This window comes from Boeremia exigua (assembly GCF_020726555.1).
Source record: "Boeremia exigua strain MPI-SDFR-AT-0100 chromosome Unknown C7974scaffold_8, whole genome shotgun sequence".
Taxonomy (NCBI): Eukaryota; Fungi; Ascomycota; class Dothideomycetes; order Pleosporales; family Didymellaceae; genus Boeremia; species Boeremia exigua.
The window spans coordinates 1,136,731-1,163,970 of record NW_025763525.1 but is presented as its reverse complement, the minus strand read 5'-3'; the positions used below and the strand labels follow the sequence as shown (position 1 = coordinate 1,163,970).

Sequence of the window (27,240 nt, the reverse complement as noted above, 5' to 3'; positions counted from 1 at the left end):
TGCGGCATACGAGGACAGTATCGGTATCAATGTAAGAGCAGTCATTACCTAGCCAGGAGACCCTCTCGAGACTGCACAAGCAAGAGCAGCTTTCTCGGTATTGACCTCCCGAACGCTTCACCGCACTAGTCCAAGATCAATGAAGCGACAAGGTTTGGCTAAACGCTTAGATAAGCGTTGAACCGGACTATCGAAAGGCGTTCGCAGCCGCCGTTGAAAATACTCAAATTGCGGGTGGAGATGCCCGCTTCCTGTTGACATGCAAGGTACACCCGAGAAACTCCGCAAGAGCAGCATCGCGCTGTACAGGCATTGAGCTTGGAGCTCACGAACGTTGCCGCGCTGGCAGCTCACACGATCAGGAATGGACCCTTCCGTCAAAAGAACATCGATCAGGGCTGTGTTTCATAGCGATGCAACTGCCGGATCACATGCCTGCTGTCAAACGCTCGCTCGCTCCTTCCCTCCCATTTTCCCAGATGTCAGATCCCGTGTCCCCTCTCCCCGCAAAAACAAATCAAGCGCCTCAGCCTTACGCTCCCGTTAACCGTGAAACAGTTTCACAAAACGTCCTCTGCCCGTGCTTCATCATCAATTCGGTGCCACTAATGCAGCCCTCGGATTCCAGTAATCTTTATCCTAGTCGCAGTCCAGAAGCCCAGTCTATCGCCCGATCATCGTAAGACCGTATCGTACTCCGGTGCAGCCCCAGGCCTTAGCGTCGATGGCAAGAGCTGAAGGAATCTGGGTGAGGAGGTTTCTCGTTGACGGGGTATGCCGGCGCGATTGGCGGCACAATTATAATTCTGTGTTAAGGCATGGGTACACGGTGGGTCATGGCGTGATTGCTCGACGGCACAGTTCGGTCGAGCCGAAAGATCTGGTTTGTTGTGTGTTCGATGGAGGGGTTAAGATCTTGGTCGTGTGTTGTGTTCAAATGGATCTTGTTGATCAAAGTATGATTATCCATCGATTCTGGATGGTATGCACTATCCGAAGTTCTCGCGCTCTCTGCTCGCCCACGCAGCTGACAAACGAAATGCAAAGAAAGGCAATACTGATTAGACAGTCCGGTACATCGTGTACAAAGCACAAAATGCAGTACCTTCCAGGTAGTGTGTGCGACCCCATATGAAAACAGACAACAGATTCTATAAACGACCAGAGTCAATGTACCAACCAAGCCCATCCCTTTTGGTTCTCTGTAAACAACGCCAAATGCAACAGCCGCTAAGACCTGAGTTCATGGTGCGTCGTAGATATATACAATGAAATAGACTAATGAAAGGATCGTACACCGTGTCAGAGCGTGGTCCGGCCAGGCTTTGAGAATACACCAGGGTGAAAGACATTGCGGACAGGGTGTACTGTAATGATAGGAATTCGTTCTCTAATTGCTGATGGGAGGAGAGAATGATGGTGGTGTGGGAAAGAGATGTAGGTACTCTTGTTCATTGGTGCGGCTGGTAGTTGCTGCCCGGGCGCGAGGCTTGACATGCTCAGCCGAGACTGGTAGATGGGCTGCGCCGTCCGAGAGAGCTTGCTTGTGAGAGTGTGTGTTGCGCTGGTAGCTTTGATTGTCAGACAGTTCCTGTGCGGAAGTGAAAAAGGATCGTTCTGTCGAAAGACGAGAGGGCCCGGGCGGGGTAACATCGTCATCCTCTTCGCCGTCACTGCCAAACGCTTGCATGGCTGCGACCTGCTCGGACAGCTCGTCAACAACGAGGCTGAAATGCTGGCGAGTGCGACGAGAATGTACGAGTTCCGGAACGCTTCCAGCAGAACTCGCCGAGCGCCTCACGGGAGAGCGCCAGAGGCCAGAGCTCTGAGCAGAGGACACCAAGCTGCTGTCATACGAGCTCCGGCGGCTGAAACGAACGCGACTGCTGCGGGTCGAGCTCGTGGCACTTTCGTCTGGATCCATGAGGGGAAAATGACAATCAGAACCGTCATACTCTTTCAAAATATCTTCGTAAGAAGTCTCCGCGACCTCTTTGTAGTCCTGGGGAAGTAATAGTGACGGGCTCAATGCAAAACCTTCGGCCTCGTGGAATGGGGTTTGCAAGGCAGTTCCTGTTGTCGAAGCTGATACTGTAGATGCGGTGCCCAGTTCTGGAACGCTATCATTGCTAGGAGGCAGGCGCGAAACTGGGAACGGCATCTGCAACTGGAACATGGGCTTACTGCTGGCAGAATATTGAGATGACTGCAAGGTTTCCGGGATCGAAGGTCTTTCTTCATAGATAGCTCGGGTCAACGCACGGTGTCGGTCAGTAAAATCCTCGTCCTCTGATACACAGTCCCAGTCGTTATCACACTCGGCCTCAAGGGCGTGCTCATAGATATAGTCGACGTCTTCTTCCCATGACTCTTCGATGGCCCGCCATGTGTTCGACTTGCGGCGTGTGGTCGTGGGTCTAGGAACAGGGCTCTCGCGTGTTGAGCTAGGCGAGGCAAAGGTCTCGGACACATGTGAGACGGGCCTAACATTGGAAACATTCAAGCTGGCAGACTTTGGTGATGCACGGGAGTTCCCCCTTGGTCGAGTGCGTACACCTGAAGAACGTTGATGATTGAATGAGAACGGCTCAGAGAAAAACGGCTTCGGGGACGTTGGAGTCTTCAGGCGAGGCGGCTGAGGGGCAGGCCTGGGGCTGACGAAGCGTTCTGGCTCTTCCGCAACATCTTCGAGACTGGGACTGAAGGGTGGTGTCATAGCCTGGATCGCAGAGTCGTCTGGTGTTGTCACAGCGTTGCCAACAAAGCTCGAGTCCTCCCCTATCCCTGGAAGTTGATCCGCTTGTGGTACAGCTGACAGTGTGAATGCATCCCATATGCCTGATTGTCTTTTTGAGCGGAAGGAAGGTGACGTGGTTGAGGCTTGGTTAGTGGACATTTCCTCCGGTATATTGGTTATGGATGATGCTGGAAGAAGTGAAGTTGTCCGTGGGGGTGCGACAACCGATGATGAATGCCGATGAGCACGAAGATTCATACCTGGCTGCGAGAAACTCTCGACAGACCGAGTCAGTCGAAGCTCCGGTCGGGATAGCGATGCGCCATTCTGAAATTCAGGTTGTTGCCAGCCGCTTTGGCGTGGGCTTTGGGGCGGTGATCTCCAGGCGGACTTGGAGGCCATCAGATTGTCGGTCGATCTCTGTCGAGGACGGTGAGCTCCTTGTGATGCTGAAGTGGAGGCCTGCGCGGCATGTTGGGCCCACCCTGCTGCCATTACGGACTCAGGGTTCTGTTCTAGCGCAGCTATTTGATGTCGGCCGGCGTGCGTAAGATGCTGAAAATCGAAGGGACTCGAGATTCGGTTCTTGAGTTCGTGATCTAAGTCTCATGTCAGCTCTTAAACATCCAAGGAAATTGACGGTGTACTTACGTGAACTCTCCGACTCATTGGTACCCTTGCGCTTTCGCAGGAACGATGCTCGCTTCTTCCCAGGATCTGCTTCTGGAAAGTCATCGATGTCCAGGCCGCTTCCAATCGACTCGCTTAACCTCTTGCCCATCTTTCCACGAAACATTGACCTTCTTGGGCCAGCGTTATCGAGACGGCTCTGGCTGGGGACTTGGCGGAGTGAAGGTGGTGAGCTGGGCGAGGCATGGTCGTGTACGGTCATGTCTGTATGGCTGGGAGATATGGAGGAAGCTGTAGAAGCAGCTGTGTTACTTCTTGACCGCATATTGAATACAGAGCTTCGTCTGCCTGACGCAGCCTTTCGCCGCCGTTCTGGTGAGTGCATGCCTTCCATGTCGAAAGAATCGGAATATTGCGATGCGGTCATCGAGTCGGGGACCGATGTCAGACTTGCGGACTCAGACAAAGGTGAGTCGATAGATGACTGTCTGGAGCGCGAGAGCGTCTCATTCTTATGGAACGCAAACATCGCTCAGGTATCAATATGATGCCTGGCAACGATCCATCAATAGTCGGGGCAATACTAGAGTTGTATAAACAAGACCCCACACACGGTCGATGATGGTGCCAATGTTAGCGGACCATAAAGGATGCAGATGATCCAGAGTGGTCTTCCTCAGACGGCAGACCGGCTGGAAATAGGAGAGGTGTGTATACGGGTTGATGGGCTGCTCGAGGTATTAGTGGTCCATGCTGAGAGTTGTCGAGGGTTGAGCTTGAAAGAATAGAGACTAGTTCAATGGGAAAACGGGACAGTATGAATGATGTGTAGTCGACAGGAATCGGAAGGATTTGCAAGCAGAGCTTAGCTTGAATGGGGTGAACTTGAAAGAGTTATATGCGCACCTCTTAAGACAACAAACTCCGGCGTCCAAGGAGGTAATGAGCAGCGCGAGGACCTGACCGCGGGAGTGCACTGCCGAAGAGGTACGGCTCACGGGGAGGGATGTCGCTTGTAATCAAGTTTTAGGACGAGGGTACGCTGCGATGGCACGAACCCCTCGAGTGATCTGCTTGATTGGTGGTAAGAGTTGAAGTAAAGCTGGGTGGGTAGTTTGCAGCTCCAACAACCAGGTGCAGATGGAAGCGGTATTATGGTTACCGTAGTCAGTACAAAGGAGTGGACTGGAAGTCAAGGTAAGTTCTCCCAATATTGGCACTGCGCATGAGGCTTTTGGAGCCGGTGAACCACTAGCAAAGGTAGGGATAACCTGAGTATGTAAGTACATAGCGGGCGTACACAACAGCGGAGAGCATGTGGAGAAAGATGGATAGTGCTCAGTGCGCTGCGCCGAGGTGCTTAGTGACATATTCAGGACAAGCAGGGACAGGGGCCCCTGTATGCAAGAAGGACATGGATGTGAGGTGAGCAAAAGCGGCGTCTAGACAGCTGTTAGTGGCTGGCGCCATCAGGCACAGGGGTTGTGAAGACGGGGGAACCTTGAGCTCGCCGTTCCGCAAGCCACTGGGCTTTGGGCCGGAGAGGTCACGGCCCGACAGGTCGGCTGGCACACAGCATAACATTGCAGGGGAGAAATTTACGAACGGCGATTGGCTTCAGATGTAAATAAACGGGTGAATAGCGCAGCAGCGCGCTCGCTGGGACCACTGCGAGGCCCGCTTAGCAGAGGCGCCGAGCATCAATCTGGTCAATGCCGGCCGATGTTGTTGTGCTACCGCAGAGGATTCGACAGCAGGATCCTCTTTGGTGACCCTGTAGTGATCAGAGCGAGCTATTGATGCTGTGCACCAGGTCTCTGCAGCGTCGATCTCACAATGCGTGGAACAGACACGCCGGCAGATGCGACCCTCCGGTGAGCGAGCGTGCGCGGCGAATATCGTGTTGTTTGTTGGTGTTTTTCGTCGTGTGTGTCTAGCCCGGGCGGGTTCGTGCTGTCATTTGGGTGCACGTACCTGCAGGGAACCTCGCGCTGGCCAGGGTCGGCCTGATCAACGCGCTTCATGCATGCGTCTGCACTGGTGGTTGCCGTCTCGAGGCCTGCTCCGTCTCTCCGCCAAAGAGAGGTTGAAGACCGTGGGTACCTTGGTAAGGCCTCCATAAGAGAGCGCGGTGCGCACAATCTCCTTTCTCTGTGCGGAGGCCAGTTCACACTTGCGTGACAGCGAGGAAATGCCGTGACGATCTGATGGCACGCGTTGAGGGGGCGCCTTCTTTGGGCATAGGGTACCGTTCCAGCCGCAACGATCTTCACATCGCGGAAAGATGAGATGAAACAACCGAAGAGGGCCCTATGTGTGCTCGGCGACCGCGTGTCGATTGACGCTGCCCCGCCATCATTCGTGTTGTCACAATTCTGTCTTGTGGGTCGACCGAGTTGTGAACAGTCGTTGAGGCCGCAAAAGGACTTGGCCTTCAGATGCAGTCTCAAACGCTGGATGGTCTTCAAACATGTTTCAGGCTCACCCAAGCCGCCACTGTCAGAGCCGCTGGACCACCGCGACCTGCCAATTTCGGATTCACCTGCCGGTTCACACTCCAGAGCACCGCCGACGGGCAGACACAGAGGCACAGCGGAGCACTGCACAGCCTGCACAGCCTGCTGTGGACGACAACCAGCGAAGTTGTGCCATGAGCTCGTCATGCTCACGAAAACTAGCGACGTTGCAGTCGCAGCCCCGTCGAGCATATGCTGTGCCACGCGGTCGAAGCTGTAGGAGCTTTGTCGGTCGCTGTGCAACAGCGATAAGGAGCTGGGTGTGCCCATCGTGGTGGGACGAGCGCTTATGTTGCGGTGAGCTCCTAAGGTCGCCAGTCCTTCTCCTCGTCCCTGACCTTTAGGATTTGCTCAGGAGGAAGTGCCGTGCGCAGGTCGATGCATCTGCAACAGTGCCGAACGAGCACTCGACCATCATGACTCTAGTGGGGGAGCCTTTCAGTGAAACAAACCAGCGTAGTACTTTGCCGACAAGAGCTCATCTGCGTGTCAACAAGGTTATGAGAGGACCTTTTCGCATCGTAGCCTCGCGTCGATGGCTTTCACGATCATTTGAACGCTTGTAGGCAACGGAGCTTGAGACATGCTCCACTCAACCACTCATCAAAAGCCGTGCCGTGAACCTGTTCCAGAGGGCTGACGATCCAACGACGCGTGGAGTGGAGATCGCGCCAACGACGTAGCCGTGCGCTTATTCGCCAGCTGATCTTCGCGAACAGCACGCGCAACCGTTCAAATCGCGGAAGCCCAGCATAGATCTAGTTTTCGTCGCCTCGCTCTACTGCAGGAACAAAAAAGTGATACGTACCGAGATAGATACCGCAAAGCCTGCTAACGATAGCTGGGCTCCCCTTGGCCGCTGCAGCAAAAGAGCTGACTACATCGGCACGGCCTGCTCCGTCCATCCACTTGACTGGAGCCCCACGTCTTGTCAACCCCATCCGCTGGCTGCATCAGCCAATGTTGGTGGTGCATTCTCGTACCTGAATGACGTCGGCTCCCAAAACGAACACGCGCTACTACCAAATACGAGGTACCCATTCCCAACGGGCACAGCGGCCCAAAAACACCTCAGAAATCCGCCCTCGTGGATAGTCTGCTACTACCCGGTTGCATGGCCCTCCATGTGCTTGCGTACACCTCTGCGGATCGGCTCCATTGAAAAGAGCTGCCGAATCCGATCGCTTCGGACTCAGCTTTGATCCCTGATAGCCTCAGTGAACACGAGTACGACCTACCAACGACCTTCCTGGGACGCTGTGCTTGCTCTACGCATTCCACTGCGTCCGAACTTTGGTCCCTGACTTCATTCCACTCTCCAAACGGGCAGCCTCCCGCCGGTGCACCAATGTTTTCGCTTGTACCTGCATACTCCTATCTAGGCGTTGAATGCCAAATACGCCTGAAGTGTAGACCGACACGCCGGTCTTTGGCTGCCCTTCACGTTGCCCCGCTCTCCCTTTCCAGAACTAAGCGTTGTCCCAACCGAGAATTATTCTTAGGCTCGGCCCATATCCAGCTTAAAGCACCGACTTACATACACAGTAGCTGTGGATTGCTTATGAGGCTACAGGCACATACATTGGTGGTTCGTGAGCCACCGTCAACCTAGCCTTCATGCAAGAACCTACATGTTGATGAGCCATTGACATGCAGTGGTTAGGTTCTCAGCTCTCAGCTTCTCTTTGATTTGAACACCCTCCAGTTTGTGGTAGCTCTCGTAGGTTCGTTCTCCACAGTAATGGCCAGCCCAACGCCACCAAGGTCAAGTCCACAACCCGCCACAGTAGATGGAGTTCGGAGAAGCTCTCCGTGTATCCTCAACTCTGCAGCGCTCAGGCTAAGTCGAATCCGATGGCTTGAACGACGTGAAATCAGATTAACTTTGGCCGTAACAAGTCGTTTACGCATGCAAGACGTAGCATTGCGGCTGCAGGCCACTTGCGCGGGCGTTTCAAGGACATTGCTGTAAGATGCAACAATGAGCTGATCAAGCCATTGCCCACTTGGGTGGGAGCCGTTTTTTGCCTCTTCATGTCGGAGGGCCTTTCTACTTTTCAAGTGGTCGGAGACCCTATGTGGATCCACGCCATCGAATTCATGATTGACGAACTGTTTAGCATGCGGCTACTTCTGTTGATTCAACGGTACGCTTACGCAACGGTAGTTATTTAAATCGATCTCGTAGATGGTGGAGATGGTGTAAAAGCTCCTTTCTTCCGCATGCATATCATTGGCGACGGCAAGGATGAGGTCATGGGAGATTGCCAACATTAGTTACTTGAGGAATCAGAGTTTCGATAGTCTTGTCTACGCGACCCAGATCGTGAGCGAAACGGGAACTAAATTGTGTAGTAACCGAGGCCCCAGGTCCGCGGAAGCTGAAGACCATAACAGTCAACAAATATCATCTATAGAATACCGACCATGCAATACAACTACATCGGATCTGCCCTGCATGCATATACTTCGGACGCCCTGTCCGCTGCAGCTGCAGATCTACCAAGGTATAAACTCAAACTCGTTGACAAGTGAGTCGACAATGCCCTTAGCAGTCTAGGGCATAAACTTCCTAGTAGCCTTGCAGTAATTCCACATTGTACAGCTGTTTCTAATCCAACATAGAGGAATTAGGTATGAGTACCTAAAGAACGATAGTCTGTGGAATCCAGCTGGGAGGCTCGGGTCGCATACAGGGTTCAGCCGCACCGAATCCAAGATTCATCGCCGGAACAGACCCTGAGTATCGTCCACTCACGTAGATGCGGCCAGGAATAGTCAGGGTACTGTACAGTCTCTTGAATCCCTCGCTAAACTCTCGACAAGTGTCTTCCAGTCTGAGCAGCTACGATTATTAGTCGTGTATTGTTACGTCTCTGACGGACGTTACTCCTTTACGCTTCTATGTCGACTGTTTGTCATCATCTATTGACATCACGATTGCTCATGAGCCACAATTACTTACCTCCTTCGCAAGATGACGCCTGATTGGAACTATTCTACTATTGTGTAGTTGCCACAACGCCTCTCTGACCGTCCGTTGCTCAAGGCTCACATGCAACCCACCCTCCCGTCTATCCAACATCATCTCCACATACGGCCTCGCCGCGCCTCACGCAGACCGTGAACGTCTCCAATCTCACCAGCCTTGCAGATCAGCAGCACACGCGGGGCCTCAACAGGAAGTTGGTTCGCAAGGCTCCGGCCCGCGGCACGCGCACCTTCTCACCACAGACAGTCGCGCAGACCATCGCGGGTGTTTGCACGATTCGAGCGCACGAGCGGGCTGGCACGCGGGCCGGCGAACAAGGGTGGTGATCCTGCTGCCGAGGATCGCTAGCCAGCAACGGGCCACCAGCCGTTACTGCATGGAAAAATGCAAGACAAATCACAAAGATGACAGGTCGCGGACTCGAGGTGAGACGGGCATTGCGCATCTGCTCTGGTTTACATGGGTGCGGTGCGGCAGGCTGACTTCTCCCGCGGATGAGGATCTGGTCGAGTAGATTCGATGTGGTTCGAGAGTCTGGAAGTGCGATCACGGAGAACCGGGTTATTGTGGGAGGCACGGTTGAGCCGCCGATAGAATGTGGAGTGCCGACGCAGACAAGCGCGCTCGTGTGACCGCGGTGGTGGAGTATGTTCATGAAGTCTGACTAAAGCCGGTAAGAACGCACGTTGGTGCGCCGGAGCATGCCGAACATAGTCATGCTGTTGTTCAGATGTTGCGTTTCGTGACTCTGACTTATGCTATTATACCCCCTCTTTGATAGAAGGCAATCAGCATGAAATGCATATTTCTACAAATAGCCTAGGGTCGAAGACGGAGTATGGCAGCTGGTGTGCTCTCGCCAGAACCTGACCACAGCTTCAGTGATCCTTCATCGATCCTAATTGCTGCCTCAATCCTATGCAAGCAATGACCCCTGTTTGGCGCCCAGAAAGTCTTGCCCCGCCACATTGGTGTTCGGACTGGGAATTTCATTTCAGTATCGATGAGTCAAACTGTTAGAGTACAAGAGACTGCTGGTCAAAACCTCGGTTCCGCGAAGTCTTGTCTGTCATGCTTGAACAAGACAAGCGTGGCCATATTCTGTTTTGGCTGAGTTCGTGTTATTGATCGCTCGCACTCATGCCACGGCCTCCTTCAAGCTAGGTGTTCGGCGGAGAACATATCGACCAGACACAAACTTGTCAGATCCTCATGCCAGCTACAACCTCAAATAGAGTCACAGCAGACTGGGGCAGCGAATCATATGGGGCCCAAGAGCGCTGACAAATGAGACTTGCTTTGGTCGTGCAGCGTGATATTCCATATATACAGCCCTCGCATTGAGGGAAACTGGTCAGCCGGTTCGCCCAGGTCTTGCACACTTCTTCTCTCCATCTCTTTCTAGCCTGCCTGCCCACACAGCTACCCCACTCAGTGACCGTCCGAGCCGTGGTGACCGTGCTCTTCAGCGAAGAACAGCTTCTCGGCGACTAGGTATCCGGCAAATGCAACTGTCGCGATGCCGAGGCCGGGGAAGGAGCCCTTGAAGCGGTTCCACCTGGAGAAGGGACCTGTGTATCGCCATTGCTCGCTACGCAGTTGTAAGCCTATTGCTCGGGGCGCAGTCGTCAGTCAGCCATACTATCGTGCCCATGGGTCGCCCTTTGTGCCGCTCTTTGCGGCGGCAGCGAACTTCTGAGGGTCGAAGCCAGTGATGTTAGGCTTTGCCATGATGGAGCTGCCAAGGTCAGCAATGGGCGCAGAGGCTGGCGCTCCCGCCAATTGGGGGCTTGCATGTGCGGCACTTACTATGAGGGCCTCATTGTGTGGGTATGTCGAGACGCAGCGTGAATCTGAAGACTGTCGTCGCGAGAGCCGTTGACGTCGCGGATGCTCGACTCGGTCTTGGCAAAGCTCGGACCGCTGGGCCACGGCGCCCGGGAGTGCTTCATCTGCAATGTCCCCTCCGCAGAACCGCATTTGCATCTCGACCCAACAAATACGACTCAATATCCACCACTCGCGCTGCTCACAGGACAAGCGCGCTTACTCGACGCGACCGTCGCGCCCACGATATTCGCACTCCAACCTCGGCTACCGCATGCCTGTAGACCTGCAGCAATATCGCACACGAGCTACCCAGCGGTAGCACCTTCCACATCGTACAATGGCACGCAACGGCGGCCGGTTTCCCGGCCACAACCTCTCGAATCCCTTCGCGCATCTCTCCGCACCGATACACCAGCAACCACAGCTGCAGCAGCAGCACCAGCAACAACAGAACATGCCACATCCCAGCTTCGGCGGAGGTAACCAGGGCCACAACATCAACCTCTTCGGTCAGAACCAGCATGCTTTCCAGTCAAACAACGCCGGACTTTCTGGCGGCCTTGGCGGTGCAGGGCTGGGCGCGGCGGCTACCCTGGGTGGGGTCAGTGGGGGGACAGGTCTGGACGGGCATGAGGCACGTATGCGATTTGCCCACGGCGCTCAACTGCAGCAGGACGCTGTTCGCGGGCAGGATGGCGCCAAAGGGCTTGCTGGTCAGAGAATCCGCGACGTGTGGCGGTCGAACCTACACCAAGAGATGGACCTGCTTCGCTCCCTGATCGATCAGTACCCGTACATCAGCATGGTAAGTCCACCTTCTTATACAATCCGGGCGAGCTTGCTGTGCGCGACGTATGTCTGATATGCGTGGTTGAAGTGCCCTGTCAATGGCGCGAGGGAGGTTTGGGCCATGAGCTTGGTAGTCTCTTTGTTCTGCGGTCCTCCTGGTCATGACAATACTCACACATGGAACAGGACACAGAATTCCCCGGTGTTGTTGCGCGACCGATCGGCGAGTTCAACTCGAAAGCCTCATACCACTACCAAACAGTGCGCTGCAACGTCGACCTCCTTAAGATAATCCAGCTGGGCGTCACATTATTCTCGGTACAAGGCGAAATTCCTCCCGCGCAGCTCGATCCATCCACACTACAGTACCAACCCAAGTCGCTGCAACGATATGCGAACAACATAGTGATGTGTCCATGCACATGGAGCTTCAACTTTCAGTTCTCACTCGAGGACGACATGTACAATGAGGAGTCCATCCAGATGCTGAAGAAATCGGGAGCAGATTTTGAGAAGCATGCATCGCAAGGCATCGACCCTCAAGAGTTTGGTTCGCTACTGATAACATCCGGCATGACTCTCTCAGAAGACGTTAACTGGATATCTTTCCATTCTGGATACGATTTTGCCTATCTAGTAAAGATGCTCAGTTCCAAGCCACTGCCTGAGGACGAAGACTCTTACCGCAAACTCGTCGAGATCTTCTTTCCCCGACTTCTCGATGTCAAATACCTCTGGCGACACGCGAACAGTCTTGTCCGCCGTGGGATAATAAACGCAAATGCAACCACCATCCTGAACAATCTGGGTACGAAGTCAGGCCTGCAAGACCTGGCTGACGAGCTGGGCTGTCAACGTATTGGTAACTCGCACACTGCAGGCTCGGATGCCTGGCTCACAGGAACCGTCTTTTGGGAATTAAGGAAAAAGATTTTCGATGGAACAGTCCCAGATGAGATGAACGGGCAGATGTGGGGACTCACCGGTGTTGGACCACCAGCCAGTGCAACGGCACAAGCAGCTGTTCTTGCTGCACAAGGCCAGCAGAATCTCACTAGCTTCCAAGGTCTCAACGGTGGCATGATGTTCCATCCGGGCAATGCAAGACACGGCGACGGACCCAGCACACCAACAAATCACCCAGCTGGACTTGCAACGACACCAGGACCGACAGGCCACATGACCCCTGGTGGTAACTATGGAGGCTATGGTGGTAACAAATAGTTGCACCAAGTTGAGCTCCATACTGAACGACTGTATAGTACCGCATATTTCGTGTCCACCACTTTCATGGGCATCTCAACCGCACCCGCTTTCGCTGTACCCGCCTTCAGCACATCCACCAAGGGCTCCTTGGTCGTCACCCCCCGTTACTCAACCGCTCGTCTCCTCGGCTCAAAGTCCTGCAAAATTCTTTGCCTCCAGCCCGTCGAAGCAGCCTTGGGGGAGCTCGCACAGTTCGCCCAGTAATAGAACAGTGGGTCGTAGAGGAGGATATAATGTGAATTATTGGCGCAGAGGGATGTCCCAGTGAAGGTTTCTTCCCATGGCTGGCCGAGCGTTATGGTTTATTCATGCATGTATTGTTTTGGCGTTCCGACATCTTTGAAGGCGTTGGAAACAGGTCGGCTGGGTCGGGGTACTGTGGGTTAGCAGCTGCCAGGTTTGTTTAGTCAACCAGACATTGACGATTTATCACACAGTCAGCAAAACGGCCAAGAGCCAATTCTCGAACGCTCGAAATCTCTGGTATTCGTGCCACTCTGATTGACCACTCTACATGTTGAAGCGTGTCCTTTGCTTCTCCATGCGGCCCTTCCATTGCCATTCCTGCCCGCTCTTGAATTGGATCCCGCGGTCCACCCTGCGAAGTTTGAGTGTCATGCGCGGCCTATAGTCAAATTAGTAAAAGACCAGACTAAATTCCGGACTCGCAGCTTACCCAATCTCCTGCATACCCACCTTCACATCCTCGACGCCCTTGAGCGGTTTCCCGTCGTTCCCCAGGATCGGCTTCTCCGACTCGCGCTTGTCACGGAAGACATAGCGATGCCTCCTTACAAAGATATAATCACGCTGATTATGCAGCGTCAAAACCTGTCTCCCTGCAAGCTCCGGAGCCTCAGGGAACAACCCCTTGAACAAATGCGCTGTGAGGATACCCAGCGGGGTCTTGAAGTTATTAAGGATGAGCTCCGGATAGTGCCCTGTGTCGTTCGCATGGCGCGGCAGCTTCTTGCCCTCGACCCAGTTGGTCACGCTGAAGTGGAAATGCGGGCCGTTTGGCAGGTGTACGATGTCCAGGCCGTCGGGCTTCTTCTCGTGGTGCGCCTGCATCAGGACCACAACAGCAGTGTACTCGCGGGCGGCGGCGAATTGAGCAATCTCGCGTATCGAGTACTTGTGTGCGTGGGCGTGTGCTGTGCGCCGGATGTAGGTGCTGTTGGGGAAGAAGGAGGTAAGGGTGTCGGCTTCGGTGTGCAGGGTGGAGTTTATGGAGGTTGTGACGAGGATTTTGGGTTCGGGTTGCGGGTCGAAGAGCTGTGGGAATTTCTGCTTGAGGAATTCGGGCGAGAGTTCCATGTTGGTTGCGGACGTGGTTGCGACGGAGGGGTCGGGGGACGGGGCGCGCTTCTTCGCTTTGGAGAGTTCCGAGTCGTCGGAGTCGAATTCGCTGTCTTCAGCGTCGGATTCCAGCATCGAGTCGGCGTCTTCGTCTTCCTCGTCGTCGTCTGAGCCTTCAGACTGCTCCTGCTCTCTCTTCTTAAGCTTGGCTAGTGTGCCTTCATCTTCGTCCTGTGCAGCTGTCTCCGCATCCAGCTTCCGCTTCTTCGCCAGTCGCTCCACATCTACCGCCCAGCCCAGAACGTCTTCATCGTCACCTACAGGCTCGTCCCACACTCGCTTGTTGTCGATGGTCTGGGGTACGTTGTTCTTGAGGCGTTCTTCGCGCAGTGAGGCATCTTTTGTTTCCTCTCGCTTGCGGCGATGTCGCATATCACGCTTATCTGCTTCTCTGGACTTTTTTATGGAGAGGAAGGCGGCCTGTCGGCGAAGCTTGTTCCTCGGCTTGAAGCCTGTGGCTACGGATGGGGACTTTGAGAACGCCATGGTGGGTGGTTGAACGCGCCTAGAAATTGGTCAGGACTTTCTTGATATATTTGCGACAGCGTCCTTACTATTACAGCTTGCCAGCTTCAAGCCGCGGTGTTGTGCTTAAAAGTTCGGCCGCTGCAGATCGAGTACCTGGTCGACGAACATTTAATTTTTCGGCGGAACTTTTCTCCGCCCGCGGCGTCGCGTTGATGGCGAGACCCATGGTCGATTGGCAGAGTCACGAGCGATGATTCATCTGTGTATTATATATCGACTAGACGCTCATTAGGGCAATTGCTGCTCTCTGCACCGAGAGACTCCACATGCATGCAGTGCGTGTCGCGGCTGTTACGCGCTAATACTTCACTGCGTAAATTTAGTACCCCGCCTTGCCTTGTCTATCCCACCCAGCCCCGGAGGAGCTTCTCTACCACCCCTCCCCACCTCAGATACGTCGCCCCCAAGCGGAAGCAACAGGTTACGATGTCGAGCGATATGACCACCTTTAAGGGCAAGCCCTTCGACAGGGCTTCGCTTGACTCTGTCATGAAGGTGCGCCGTTATCTCCCACCGTGGATGCGCTGCGTGGAGTCATACTGACATTGCCAGCGCCGCCTCTTCTACACACCCGCTTTCGACATCTACGGCGGTGTCTCTGGCCTCTACGACTATGGCCCGCCAGGTACCGCCCTCACAAACAACATCGTCGACGTATGGCGGAAGCACTTTGTGCTCAAGGAGAACATGCTGGAGGGTAACGCGCACGAGACCATGGCTCGCGGACGATACTGACCGACTGCAGTCGACACCACCATGCTGACGCCCCACGAGGTCCTCAAGACGTCCGGCCACGTCGACAAGTTCGCCGATTGGATGTGCAAAGACCCCAAGACCGGCGAGATCTTCCGCGCAGACCACCTGGTTGAGGAGGTGCTGGAGGCCAGGCTGAAGGGCAACAAGGAGGCTCGCGGCGAGAAGGTCGAGGCCGAGGAGGAGGACCCCAAGAAGAAGAAGAAGAAGGTCAAGAACATCGCTGTTGTCAAGATGGACGATGCGCTCGTCACCGAGTACGAGGAGGTGCTGGCTAAGATCGACAACTACAGCGGCGACGAGCTTGGCGAGCTGATGAAGAAGTACGACATCAAGAACCCTGCCACCAACGGCGAGCTTCTGCCCCCAGTCGCCTTCAACCTCATGTTCCAGACATCGATCGGTCCCTCTTCAAACATGCCTGGCTACCTGCGCCCCGAGACCGCCCAGGGTCAGTTTTTGAACTTCGCGAAGCTCCTCGACTTCAACCAGCAGCAGATGCCCTTCGCCTCTGCCTCCATCGGCAAGTCCTTCCGTAACGAGATCTCCCCCCGAGCTGGTCTTCTACGAGTAAGAGAGTTCTTGATGGCTGAGATCGAGCACTTTGTCGACCCCGAGGGCGGCAAGAAGCACCCTCGCTTCGAGGATGTTGCGCACGTTGAGCTCGAGCTCCTCGACCGCGACGTTCAGCTTTCCGGAAAGACCACGGTCAAGAACACCAAGATCGGCGAGGCTGTCAAGGCCGGCCTCGTAGACAACGAGACACTTGGATACTTCCTGGCACGCATCCAGCAGTTCCTGCTGAAGATCGGTGTCGATCCCAAAAAGATTCGCTTCAGGCAACATATGGCCAACGAGATGGCCCATTACGCCGCAGACTGCTGGGATGCTGAGCTGCTTACCTCGTACGGGTGGATTGAATGTGTTGGCTGTGCCGACCGTAGCGCGTACGACTTGACAGTTCACATGAAGAAGACTGGTGCACCGCTCGTCGTTCGTGAGCCCAGAAAGGAGCCTCTCAGGATCGAGGAGTGGGTGTGCGACATCGAGAAGAAGAAGTTCGGCCCCCAGTTCAAGAAAGATGGCAAGACTGTCGAGGCTGCTATCGAGGCACTTACACAAGACCTTCGCGAGAAACTGTCTCTGGATCTCGAGAAGGACGGCAAGATCGTTATCGATGTACCCGGTGTTGGTGATGGCAAGGTCGAGGTGCCCAAGGAGCTGATCACTATTGAGAAGCGCACAAGAGTTGAGAACGTTCGGGAGTACACACCCAACGTCATCGAGCCTTCTTTCGGTATCGGCCGTATTGTCTATGCTCTTTGCGAGCACATCTACTGGACTCGTGAGCAGGATGATGCTCGCGGTGTCTTGTCTTTCCCTCCCACGGTCGCTCCTACAAAGGCGCTCATCGTTCCTTTGAGCGCTCACAACGACTTAAAGCCGTTCGTACGGACGCTGAGTGACAGGCTACAAGAAGCCGGCGTCTCAACCCGCGTTGACGACTCTGGCGCCTCCATTGGCAAGCGCTACGCGGTAGGTCATCGAGCATTCCTGTTCCATCCTGCATGACACTAACAATGCCCAGCGTAACGACGAGCTTGGTACCCCTCTCGGTATCACCATCGATTTCCAGTCCGTCAAGGACAACACATTTACCCTGCGTGACCGTGACTCGACAGAGCAGGTCCGCGCCGGTCTCGACGAGATCACCACCGCAATCACCAATCTCGTCAACGGTAAGGAGCAATGGTCAGACGTGGCTGCACGTCTGCCCAAGTTTGAGGGTCAGGAGATCGACGAGTAAGTTACACGAGTAAAGACGTGGACACAGTAGTGTCAAGTTTCGGACCGAAGTTGAGAGTCAAACGTTGGGGAACACCCCTCAATCGTTGTAAAAGATGCATATGAGAACGAGTACCAGCGCTCAACTAAGGCAAGCGGGCTTGCCACTGTGCGCTCGCGCTACACAAATGCAAGCAAAATAATTGGCAAATGCTGTGACAGACATGTTGATGTGCCTCAATACATTGCTTACTCTCTGTGCTTATCAATCTGAGTTCTGGCATGGGCGCTTGCTTAGCACTTCCTGGCGACCTCCTAATAACAGATCGTTCGGTGACCATCTTCACTTCTTTCGTACTACAAATAAGCACTTCGGTTTGAGTCATGAGTTCACCCAGCTTGCTGGTCCGGCTTCGCCGGAACGGCATCCTCTTCCAACGAGCGCTTTGGCAGCGGCAGCGAGGCCAGTGACAGGGTTAGTGGCGCACCTTAATCCAATCACCAATCCAATCACCCAAGGCGCGCCTCACACCCTCGCCCAACGGGACGGTTGTGCAGCGCCTCCTTACCTTTGCGTTGGATCAGGACGCGGTCTAATCTCCGAGGCTGGTCACGGCGTTCAACGTCGCAGCGAAGCCTCGGAATGGCGATATGTAATCCGCGAACCTAACCCACTGGACTATTCAGAAACCGCCGGACGAAATCCACTCTACCCATCTTGGTTCTGAGTTGCGCTCGCTGCCTCCTTCAGGCCATCAGGTGACGATCTTCGTGAACCCCACCCGGCCTCAAGCTAGGTACATACCGCGTCTGCTTCCCCGCCTCAGTCTCAATTTTTGAGAAGCACATGCGGCTAATGCATCAATTTTAGCTGCCACAACTTGATAGGCCTCCTGACTCGTTTCACATGGTCTCGAGACTACCGCATCTGCAAAAGGAAAGCCATCGGACGCGGAGAGTGCACCATACTGAGACTACACCGATGTGGCCAAGGGTTACAGCATGCCCCTCTTTCCCAGGGGATCCGAGGGGCGGCCCAGGCTGCATCCACACCACCGAGCAGTTTGTCAGATACGAGATGTACGTCCGGCTATACTCGCAATGCTGTGGCGAGCCCGAAGATGTTCAATGTCCATGCTAGCTTCGTGCAACGACGGATTGGGGCTGGCTTGATGCAATCCTCAATTTCATCGCTGCAGCCATCGTATGTCCAGTCTGGCTGCATGCTTGACTTTATCGAAACTCTGTCTCTGTGGGACAGTCGTTGCATGTTTAGCGCGCTGTACGCTGTACGCTGATTACATGGATGCAATCGCTGACGGCCACTTGACCAGCTTGATCCAGGTACATAAGGATGTATCTAGGAGGTCAGCAGAACCATCGTTAGTGCGCAGCGAATCAATCAGGAAGTCGGCAATTTTACGTACCGATCAGAGTTCGGAGCGGCTCGCGCTTAGACTAATCCTGGGTTTTGCTGTAGGCTCCGCAAGTTCTACACGATCATGCGCTAGTCAGTCGAGCCGCCAGTGTCGAGGGCCTGCACTATTCAGGTCTACGCCCCTCTTCTCAGATTGCGCAAACAACTCATACAAAGGAAACACGAGCCGGAGTCGAGGGATTCTCGTCTTCAACGTTCGCCACCATTTGCTCCACAGGTGGACAACTAAACTGGCGTCCTTCCCGGGGCCATGGAAGAGGGACAGCCACATCCCGACACTCTGGTTGGACATGACACGGCCGCATCCAAACGTCCGCGAGCCGATTCAGGGAGCTCCACCTCCGTCGAATCTGTGTAAGTTGTTCACTGTTAGGTAGACTCTCGTAACATATTTCGAGCATGTCGACTTGTTCGCATGTGGACAATTCGCTGTCAATTTATGCTCGTACATTGGCGTAGTAAAATTACTACTAACCACACTACGCAGTCGATCCGTTCGTACCGTAACATCAGATGATCTCGAATACGTCCACGAAAACGGACGCACCTATGGCAACGACACATACTTCAACCCGTGTGTGTTTGGTGGTGATCTCAAGGAGCAAGACCGCCTGTTCTTCCAGCACCAGATCTTCGTGCATGCATTGCAAGGTCGACTGACGACTACGCGGCTCCTGCCCTCGACTAAACGGATCCTTGATCTTGGAACAGGGCCTGGCCACTGGGCAGTCGCAATGGCGCAGACACACCCCCGTGCAGAAGTCGTCGGCATCGACATGACCCAGTGGGATCTCGATACAACCGAAGCATCCATGGGCAGCGCAGACGTGACGTGGGAGCTCGACAATCTGGACGTGTGGGGCGTGGACTCGCACATGGACGAACTCAACACCCTCTCCAACTTCGACTTCTACCGCGACATGATGCACCGCACGCCCGTGCACTCGCCGCCCAAGTCTCCAGACCGCATGGACTTTACCAGATCCACCTCGTACGCCGAGACCTCCCTCGAGTCCCTCGCCATCGATCCCTACACCCTCGCGCCCCCACCGGAGCCGGGGTGGCACTTTAGCGAGCCGTACGATTTCATCCACCTGCGCAACATGAAGGGCTCGTTCTCACACTGGGAGGATGTGTACGCCGAGATCCATAAGAGCCTGTCGCCCGGCGGCTGGATCGAGGTGGCCGACTGGGACATGGGCGCGGTGCCGGTCGACCACGCGACCGCCGATCCGGCGTCGTTCCCCATACCGACGCTGCGCAAGCTGTTTGCCTCGATGATGGAGGCGTCGTATAAGTCTGGCCGCCCGCTGGGTCTGTTCTACATGCACCCCTCGTATCTCGAGGAAGCGGGTTTTACAGATGTGCAGACTACGCATGTTAATGTTCCCATTGGGCAGTGGGCGGGCGACGAGGAGCAGAAGCGGGTTGGGAAGTTGCTGTTAGTCGTGGTCATGGAGGGTTTTGAGGCGAGTCTGCTGCGGTTGTTGACCAAGTTTGGGGATAGGGAGCGCGTGTGGAGCGCAGATGAGGTCAGAACAGATATAGCGCGGGCGCAGCAAGAAATTAGCGATTGGGTAGAGAGGTCGGAGCGAGGAGAGGCCGAAGGGTGGTGCGCGAGCTTCAAGTGGATCACTGGGAGGAAGAGCTGGCATGCAGAATGAGCCACATGGTCGGCGATGTAGCATTTCTAGCGGGAGCGGGCGTCTGGGCGGCGAGGTATAGTGTTAATGGCGATACAAGTACACAAAAGCTTGGTTCGGTTTATGCGGCCTGTATTTTTCACCGCCGCCCGTTCAAAGGCCTGCTCTCACGCACTTCGTCTTCCTCGTCGAAATCGTCCAGCTCGAACTCCTGCGCGCCCCTGATACTCTCCTCATCCTTGACTTTGCCAAAGCCTCTCTCATCCGCTGGGTTCGGGTACGGTGTAGCACAGTCCCGGCTCCTCAGCGCCGGGTAGTATCTCCTGTACGTGTAATGCGCAACCGAGAAGCCCAGCACCGACCCCACACTCACATCATACACGTCGTGCCTGTAGTCCTCACATCTGCTAATCGCAATGAGCGCGGCCCCCAAAAGCGGCGCCAGCGCCAACAGCACACGCGCCAGATCGGCCCGCGGCCTATACACATGGCACTGCCCTGCAATAAATAGACTCAAATACCCGAGCCCACTAAACGAAAAGCTGGAGTGTCCGGACGGGAAACTCCTCCATCCGTCATGCAGCACATGCTGCTCCGTCTGCGTGCACACCTCGTACGTAACCAGTACATCCGCCGGCGTGCCTGGCGCAGGCCTGCACCTTGCGAGCAGATCCGGGCGCGGCCGCCCCACCGTATTCTTGACAACATCGGTCAGGAACAGCGTCAGCACCATGCTGGCCGCCCAGCCTAGCAATGTGACGTGGGCCTTGTGGGCGCCCGGGCGCGCGGCGAGCGCCCACAGCACGAGGGCACCGAGCGGCAGCGCGCCGGCGTAGATGAAGAGCCATTGGACGTTGACGCGCTCGTGGACGGCGTGGGGGTATGCGATGCGCAGGTCTGAGAGGAAGAACATGCGGTGGAAGGGTGCTGCCAGAAATTGGATCTGTAGCTGGGCTGTTAGCGGTGCGGGGTCAGGGGTGCTGGGCGGGGGCATACAAGAATGTAGCCGCTGACTAGCAGCGCCAGGCCGGCGTAGTCGGAGGCATAAGAGCGCTGGGGGATGTTAGCAGTGCTGGTGTTGTGCGAGGCGGTGACGTGCCTGCCAGAAGCGGGCGATGGCGCCAATGACGCCGGGCGCGTTGAGCAGGTCGCTTTTGCTACGCCGGGGGGATCGGGCGGGCATTTTCAGTGCGTTGGGGGTGTGATTGGCATTGCGAGGTTTGGGGAGGACAGGAGTTGGGTGAGGTGTTCGGAGTGCAGGTGCATGTCGGAGGTCCGCGTGGCACTAGCGAGGGGTGTGGTCGAACGGCGGTTTGTGTTCAGCTGGCAGACAGTAAACAAGATTGTCGTTCAATTACTCTAATATGACAAGGCCGAAGCCAGACTTCACGCAAGACACACAGGTTCACCAATTACTGACACCAGTCCTCGCCCTTCAACCGCCCAGAAGCCCTGTGCACGACTCTCCTAAACACAACGCTACAATCTCAAAGTCTCTGTCATTCCGGCGCCTCAAATCTTGCTCCTTCATAAGAAAGCAATTGAACGGCTCATTCTTCTGCTCCATCGCCCGCGCCTGATCCCACCACCCAGGTACAAAGCTGGCGCCCAGACACCGCTCCGCATTTGCGTTTGGGGCCTTAGCGCCGTTGAAGCTGTGGCACGCCTCGATGCAGTCTGATGCTGTGGCCGCCGACAGTGCGCTGAGCTGCGGGTCAGTCCAACGCGTGGCGCATACGGTTGTGTAAGGGACACCCCACGTAAGGGACGTGTTAGCCATGTACTTCTGTGCGTGGATGTCGCTCGGGCAGCCGGTAGATGGGATAGGCAGGGTGCGTACTGAGGAGTCGCTGGACAAGTCGTTGGACGAGTTGTTTGGCGGGATGGTAGCGGTTGAAGACGCCGAGGTGGTGTTGTGAGGGGCTTTGCTGAGTGCTTTGCCGATGAAACCTCCTGCCACGCCGGCGAGGAGGGCAATCATCAGACCGTACAGAAGAAGCAGGGGCCACTGCGTCCATCGCTGGCGCTTTGCGATGCCATGTGGAGCGAATGTCTGGGGTGCGACCTCCTTCGACGAATCCTGAGCAGCGTGATCAGGGACCGAGTATTTGTACGTTGAAGCATCCGCTGGCGCAACGGCTTCTGGCAGATCGTGCGAGGAATTGTTGTTTGAGCGCTGCATGGTAGACTGACAGCATAGCGAGAAGGATACTCGAGCAGAGCATGGTTACGTGAGACAACGGACGGGTCATTCCGCGGGTCAGGACGAGGCTTCCAATGCGGCGCAGTCACTGATGAAGCTGCAGCTGCTCAGCCTTGTCAGCGCGAACCCTTGTTTGTGCCCGAGAAATGCAGATCGCAAGCCTTCGGTGTTGGTTCCCCTCGGCCATTGGACCTTACTTCAGCCTTGTGTCCATCTTTTGCCCAAAGATAGCTTTGCCGACTGTCAGAGCTCGGAAGAGTGTAGAACTGACATTGCCTAGTATCCCACAGGTCTAAGTCTAAGCTCCTTGAGTTGTAGCCCCTCCACATTGTCATGCTTGCTTCAGACAATGTCACTTAGCCTTTGGACCTGTCCTTCCTGAACAGGTTGGGCATTATACCTTCCGATGCCGACCTCAGTTTGGACCTAAAACGTTGAGCAAGACGTGCGATGCAACTACTTCGAACGTCAGCGCCGGCTGTCTGCGTTTGGGAACATCCACCGTAAACGTAACCGCACCAGCCACGATGGACTGCTTCCAACATGACACGGACTGTCTCAATTGGGATCTTTCACATCTTCGAAGAGTCCCTCTGGTGTTGTTGGATGTTTCCCTGAAGATGAGGTTCCGTGTGGAGCAACACTATTGGTGTGCCTGAACCATCGCGACTGGGAGACTTGCGACTTTATGATTGTGACTGGAAATACCGTGTTGCGCGCAGAGATATAGTATGTAAATGCGTCCAATTATTTCACATACGACCATAGGACGTTGAAAACAAGGCTTCCCGTTCGCTCAGCCCTATTTAAGCAACGTACCGGTGGATTAGTACTCAGGTGGGTGACCACTGGGGAATCCCCACTGTTGTATGTCATCTTTTTTTGCACGCGAAACTTCCTTTGACTTAGGTATTGGGAGTGGTTCTGACAAAAGGCTGGCGGAAGTCACTTCTTAGATATGTGAGCTGCTATGGAACCTCCAATTTTTCTCTTCGAATAATATTTGAAAAGAACACCGGCTATCTAAATCAAGCTTGTGTAAGGATGTTACTCTCTTTGCTGTCTGGGTTAATAAATGGATGATCAAGCAGTCAGTCAATGTACGGCTCGCCTCTGAGACCTGAACAATATGGAACCCGTAAAAGATCTTCTTGATCAGCGCTAGAACCGTGCTCCACATCAGTCGTGAGGGGAAACCGCCCTCTCTCGTGACAAACGGTTGGTACCAAGTAAGTGATCGAGATTGATTCTGACTTGATATCTATCTAATGTTATGCTCTAGGGTCGCCATCACGAATTGTGATTATCAACCCACAGCGATGACCATGTCCAAAAACGTAAGCAGCTGCAATCTCTTCGCACATCGTATGAAGTCTCAAAGCCAAACGGTCATTCTCTACAGAAATCTCCACCTATCTGTCCTAGATCTTGCTTCTTGCTGCGGCCTTTGGAGTGTTGCATGACTGCTCTTCATGGCCAGTATGCGCAGGTCTGATTCTAAAGCTACGCTCCTTCATAACAATGAGCTAAGTAACTAAGTGTCCAGCACCCTCAGATGAGAGTCCTTTGTTGACATGCTGTGATTGTCAACGGTGAATGTCATCTTCCACGTGCTGTCGTAGTAATTGCAGTACAACTTCCTCGTTCGTCCGAGGCTTGTCTTTCGTGACCAATCGTCCGCCGTGATCATGCGTAAAGGTTGACGTTGCCTCCAGTCTGCCCTCATAGAGCAGAATGCGGCACATCTCCGCATCCTCGAGTTGCACAGCTAACTGTAAGGCTCTTTGTTGTTCATTGACATTGTGTGTGCTCCAGTCAGTCTTGACATTCAGAAGTAGTATCCTTGCGGCCTCGTATCGGCCCTTTGAGCTAGACCCGCTCCTAACAACCCGCATGAGGGCAGTTTCTCCAACGCTGTCAACCTGGTGTATGGCGCTCTGCACACAGGGGACTAGAAGTCGAAAAATTGCTGGGTTGCAATGCACCGACGCTGTGTGCAGCAAGCTTTCGCCTCGAAAGTTCAGGCTTTGAAGGTCTACTTCCAAACCTACCGCACTCAGCAAAAGCTCTACTGCATCAGCGTGGTTTCCCAAGACAGCTTCACTGATCGGTTGTGAGTCCCGCCATAGCTCGGCCCTCAGCGCTTCCATGTGGTATGCTCGATCCAGCAATCGCTGAATCATTGGTAGACAGCCAGCGCGAGCAGCTATACATAGGAGCTCATTTCCCCACTGTTCGCTCACAAGTGCACCCAGCACGTTGTCGATAAGATCAAAAACCTCGGCCCAATTCTCATGACGTGAACCAAAATCGAACCATCTCTTGATGAGAAGTTGAAAGAACTCGAGGTTGCAAAGCTGAGAGCGAAACTTGCCTTCCAAGAAAATTATGTTGAGCTTTGACAAATGACCCCACTGTAGAATCTGATCGGCAGCGCTCGCAGCTGGTGAGGAGAAATACTTGTCCTTGTCAAAGTCCGAATTTCGGAGCATGTCGCGGAGGATAGCATCCGAGCCATAAAGTGAAGTGATGCTGAGTGGATCGTGCAATCGACTGTCAAAATCAAACCTAGCCTTGATTGCGCAACCGGGGCGACAATTTTGGTTAACCCAGTTGTTGAGTCGCATAGAACCCACTTGGCACAATCTTTCCAAATTTGCTAGGCGTGGAAAGGGGCCTCTCTCAGTAGCCCCGAAGTGCTTAAGCCAGTAGCTGGATGCGTAAACGAAAAACTCACCGAAGCCACGCTCGGTCGGATCGTAGCATATCATGTCTTCTTCCCACACTTCCCATGTACACGTAATATCGTACTCAAATGACTTCTGATCGCTGAACAAATCGACTTCTTGAGGAAGCTCGTCAATTGCGATTTGCTCCTCAGAGAATAGAGGAACATTGCCGACTTCCTGCAACAGAAGATACTTGATGCATATATCTAACATGAATGCTTCTAAGCTCTCGATGCGAGGCGCGATCGCTTGATGAGATGCTGTCGATGTGTTGAATCCCTCAAGATACGACCAGTCTCTTACAACGAACTCTTTCACCGACTGGTGGACGAGCCGGACCTGGCGTTTTCTGAGATCTGCGAAATCGACACGCGTAATGAATGGATAGATCAGACTCATCACCCTCTGATGATCTACTAATTCAGCTAAAGCAGCAACCGTCTCGATGTCATGTTGAGCCGCAGCTAGTGCCGTAGCCCAGGTCAACTCATGGATACTGAGAGGCCTACACGCAGCCGCGAGTATCTTTAAAGCCAGAGCTGCAAGTTCTTGATTTTCGGGATCATTTGAGGAGTTACGTGATAGCAAGGTGGTGTAAAGTTCCGAGAGCTGCTCTGTGAGAGACATCTGCTTCAAGAAAAGTCGCATTGGCGCAAGCGCTTTAATCCTGCGAACTTGAATCAGCTCGACGGTCATCTTGATCCATATAGCGCTTCCTTGTGCCGAACGAGACAATGTTTCGATAACAAGTGTCCGGACGTCTTCTGGGAGATAGAACAATTGTTCTTGAACTGTATGTCGAACAATGACACTGTCCCTGTCCACGTTGGACTCTAGGGCAATCTTGGGCGTTTGATCCAGTTGTTTCAGAATCTCCTCTTCAGGTCGCGAAGAAAGAATAATCTTCAGTCGTGGAGTTTTCTCGGACATTCTTCCTAGCACTTGTAGAAGTGTTCTCCGCGACGTCCTATCGCACTCATCTAGACCATCGATAACAATGAAGAGCAGGCGGTCAAACGTTTCCAGAACCAGCTCCATGAACTCCGCAAGCTTGCTTACACTTGTTGCCGGGTCAAGAATTCCAGAAGCCTGATTCCTCTTGTACCATTCATAGAACATCTTCTTTAGGCCAGAAAGCTGTTCGAGCAGCGCCAGGATCAATCCGGATAATATACTGACAGCTTGGCCGGTTTCGTCGTCTCGACAGTAATAGTAGCACACTTTGGGTCGAGGTATTTGACAACTGTTCCTTTGATTCAGTTCATCCACAATGAATGTCATGGCAACCGTCTTTCCGTAGCCCATGTCGCCAAGAACCAACAGTTGCTGAGAATCGGGTGCATTGCACCATTGAGTGAAATTGGGGTGGGTGAGTAGGAACCTGCAGGCCTCGTCGCTTCGGAGCCCTTTAAGGCGGTTGTGGTATTGATCTTGCTGACTCCTCCTACTGCCGTCGAGCCATCTAGCAACTGAATTCAATGAGTATATACTGTGCATCAGCTAGCAATTACTTACTTTCACGATCGTAAAGCATCGATCTGATATCCGCAACAATCTCTAATGTTGATTTTTCAATGAGTTTCCGAAGGGTATCAGCATGTCTCAAGAAGTCTTGGACGATGTTTGGTAGGCGGTCGGTCTCCAGAATCATCTTCATTGCTAACTTCCTTCCTCTCTGTGTGAGGATCTCGTGCGCGACACTGTAAAACTCTAGGATGTTCTGATACACATGAATAAGCGCCTAACAATATCAGTAAGATGTCACGTATTGTCATCGGAATTACCTTGTGAATGTCTGTCTCGTTGATTCTCTGTCCGAGCGTGTCACAATCATCAATGTAAGAGATTTGCTCCAACATCTCGCCAATCTGACGTGCGAATTCCAAGTCGGCGGTTGCGAAGCTTATCGCAATCTGTATCTTGTCAGATTGATTACGCTCTCTTGGATATGCCATTGCCCAACAGCATGCTTACTGCTGTTACGCTTCTGACGACGCCAACGACGGATGAAGCTACTGGATCTAAACTGGCCAGAGGAGACG

The 27,240-nt window shown here is 54.0% G+C and overlaps 10 protein-coding genes across 10 annotated transcripts; 4 read left to right on the top strand and 6 right to left on the bottom strand.

Annotated features, from left to right (window-relative positions):
- Nucleotides 1–1,262: 1,262 nt before the first annotated feature.
- Nucleotides 1,263–4,269, bottom strand: C7974DRAFT_217167 (uncharacterized protein). Its single transcript, XM_046137088.1, has 2 exons — nucleotides 3,389–4,269; nucleotides 1,263–3,336 (listed from the first exon to the last, which is right to left on the bottom strand). The coding sequence occupies exons 1-2, from the start codon at nucleotides 3,894–3,896 to the stop codon at nucleotides 1,391–1,393; spliced, it is 2,454 nt and encodes an 817-aa protein (XP_045995537.1). The 5' UTR covers nucleotides 3,897–4,269; the 3' UTR covers nucleotides 1,263–1,390.
- Nucleotides 4,270–9,038: 4,769 nt separating this feature from the next.
- C7974DRAFT_377758 (uncharacterized protein) lies at nucleotides 9,039–9,530 on the bottom strand (the record flags this gene model as incomplete). Its single annotated transcript, XM_046140376.1, has 1 exon — nucleotides 9,039–9,530. The coding sequence occupies one exon, from the start codon at nucleotides 9,528–9,530 to the stop codon at nucleotides 9,039–9,041; it is 492 nt and encodes a 163-aa protein (XP_045995536.1).
- Nucleotides 9,531–10,306: 776 nt separating this feature from the next.
- On the bottom strand, nucleotides 10,307–10,606 carry C7974DRAFT_314354 (uncharacterized protein; the record flags this gene model as incomplete). The annotated part of the gene is made up of 2 exons (XM_046138454.1): nucleotides 10,307–10,466; nucleotides 10,518–10,606. The coding sequence occupies 2 exons, from the start codon at nucleotides 10,604–10,606 to the stop codon at nucleotides 10,307–10,309; spliced, it is 249 nt and encodes an 82-aa protein (XP_045995535.1).
- Nucleotides 10,607–11,042: 436 nt separating this feature from the next.
- Nucleotides 11,043–12,718, top strand: C7974DRAFT_362393 (ribonuclease H-like domain-containing protein; the record flags this gene model as incomplete). Its single annotated transcript, XM_046139736.1, has 2 exons — nucleotides 11,043–11,514; nucleotides 11,688–12,718. 2 exons carry the CDS (start codon nucleotides 11,043–11,045, stop codon nucleotides 12,716–12,718), a joined length of 1,503 nt encoding a protein of 500 aa, XP_045995534.1.
- Nucleotides 12,719–13,270: 552 nt separating this feature from the next.
- C7974DRAFT_362391 (anticodon-binding protein) lies at nucleotides 13,271–14,807 on the bottom strand (the record flags this gene model as incomplete). The annotated part of the gene is made up of 3 exons (XM_046139735.1): nucleotides 14,674–14,807; nucleotides 13,437–14,624; nucleotides 13,271–13,385 (listed from the first exon to the last, which is right to left on the bottom strand). Exons 2-3 carry the CDS (start codon nucleotides 14,603–14,605, stop codon nucleotides 13,271–13,273), a joined length of 1,284 nt encoding a protein of 427 aa, XP_045995533.1. The 5' UTR covers nucleotides 14,606–14,624; nucleotides 14,674–14,807.
- Nucleotides 14,808–14,834: 27 nt separating this feature from the next.
- On the top strand, nucleotides 14,835–17,541 carry C7974DRAFT_397758 (glycyl-tRNA synthetase-like protein). Its single transcript, XM_046142234.1, has 4 exons — nucleotides 14,835–15,142; nucleotides 15,200–15,344; nucleotides 15,393–16,936; nucleotides 16,989–17,541. Exons 1-4 carry the CDS (start codon nucleotides 14,918–14,920, stop codon nucleotides 17,205–17,207), a joined length of 2,133 nt encoding a protein of 710 aa, XP_045995532.1. The 5' UTR covers nucleotides 14,835–14,917; the 3' UTR covers nucleotides 17,208–17,541.
- Nucleotides 17,309–18,678, top strand: C7974DRAFT_217102 (uncharacterized protein). Its single transcript, XM_046137087.1, has 2 exons — nucleotides 17,309–17,660; nucleotides 18,057–18,678. Exons 1-2 carry the CDS (start codon nucleotides 17,410–17,412, stop codon nucleotides 18,481–18,483), a joined length of 678 nt encoding a protein of 225 aa, XP_045995531.1. The 5' UTR covers nucleotides 17,309–17,409; the 3' UTR covers nucleotides 18,484–18,678.
- A 276-nt stretch (nucleotides 18,679–18,954) lies between these two features.
- C7974DRAFT_397755 (uncharacterized protein) lies at nucleotides 18,955–20,606 on the top strand. The gene has a single exon (XM_046142233.1). It carries the CDS (start codon nucleotides 19,358–19,360, stop codon nucleotides 20,285–20,287), a length of 930 nt encoding a protein of 309 aa, XP_045995530.1. The 5' UTR covers nucleotides 18,955–19,357; the 3' UTR covers nucleotides 20,288–20,606.
- On the bottom strand, nucleotides 20,406–22,448 carry C7974DRAFT_414810 (phosphatidic acid phosphatase type 2/haloperoxidase; the record flags this gene model as incomplete). The annotated part of the gene is made up of 3 exons (XM_046143838.1): nucleotides 20,406–21,209; nucleotides 21,263–21,319; nucleotides 21,750–22,448. The coding sequence occupies 3 exons, from the start codon at nucleotides 22,446–22,448 to the stop codon at nucleotides 20,406–20,408; spliced, it is 1,560 nt and encodes a 519-aa protein (XP_045995529.1).
- Nucleotides 22,449–24,420: 1,972 nt separating this feature from the next.
- Nucleotides 24,421–26,537, bottom strand: C7974DRAFT_464511 (uncharacterized protein; the record flags this gene model as incomplete). The annotated part of the gene is made up of 4 exons (XM_046146266.1): nucleotides 26,175–26,537; nucleotides 25,038–26,129; nucleotides 24,521–25,001; nucleotides 24,421–24,459 (listed from the first exon to the last, which is right to left on the bottom strand). Exons 1-4 carry the CDS (start codon nucleotides 26,501–26,503, stop codon nucleotides 24,421–24,423), a joined length of 1,941 nt encoding a protein of 646 aa, XP_045995528.1. The 5' UTR covers nucleotides 26,504–26,537.
- Between the last annotated feature and the right edge of the window lie 703 nt (nucleotides 26,538–27,240).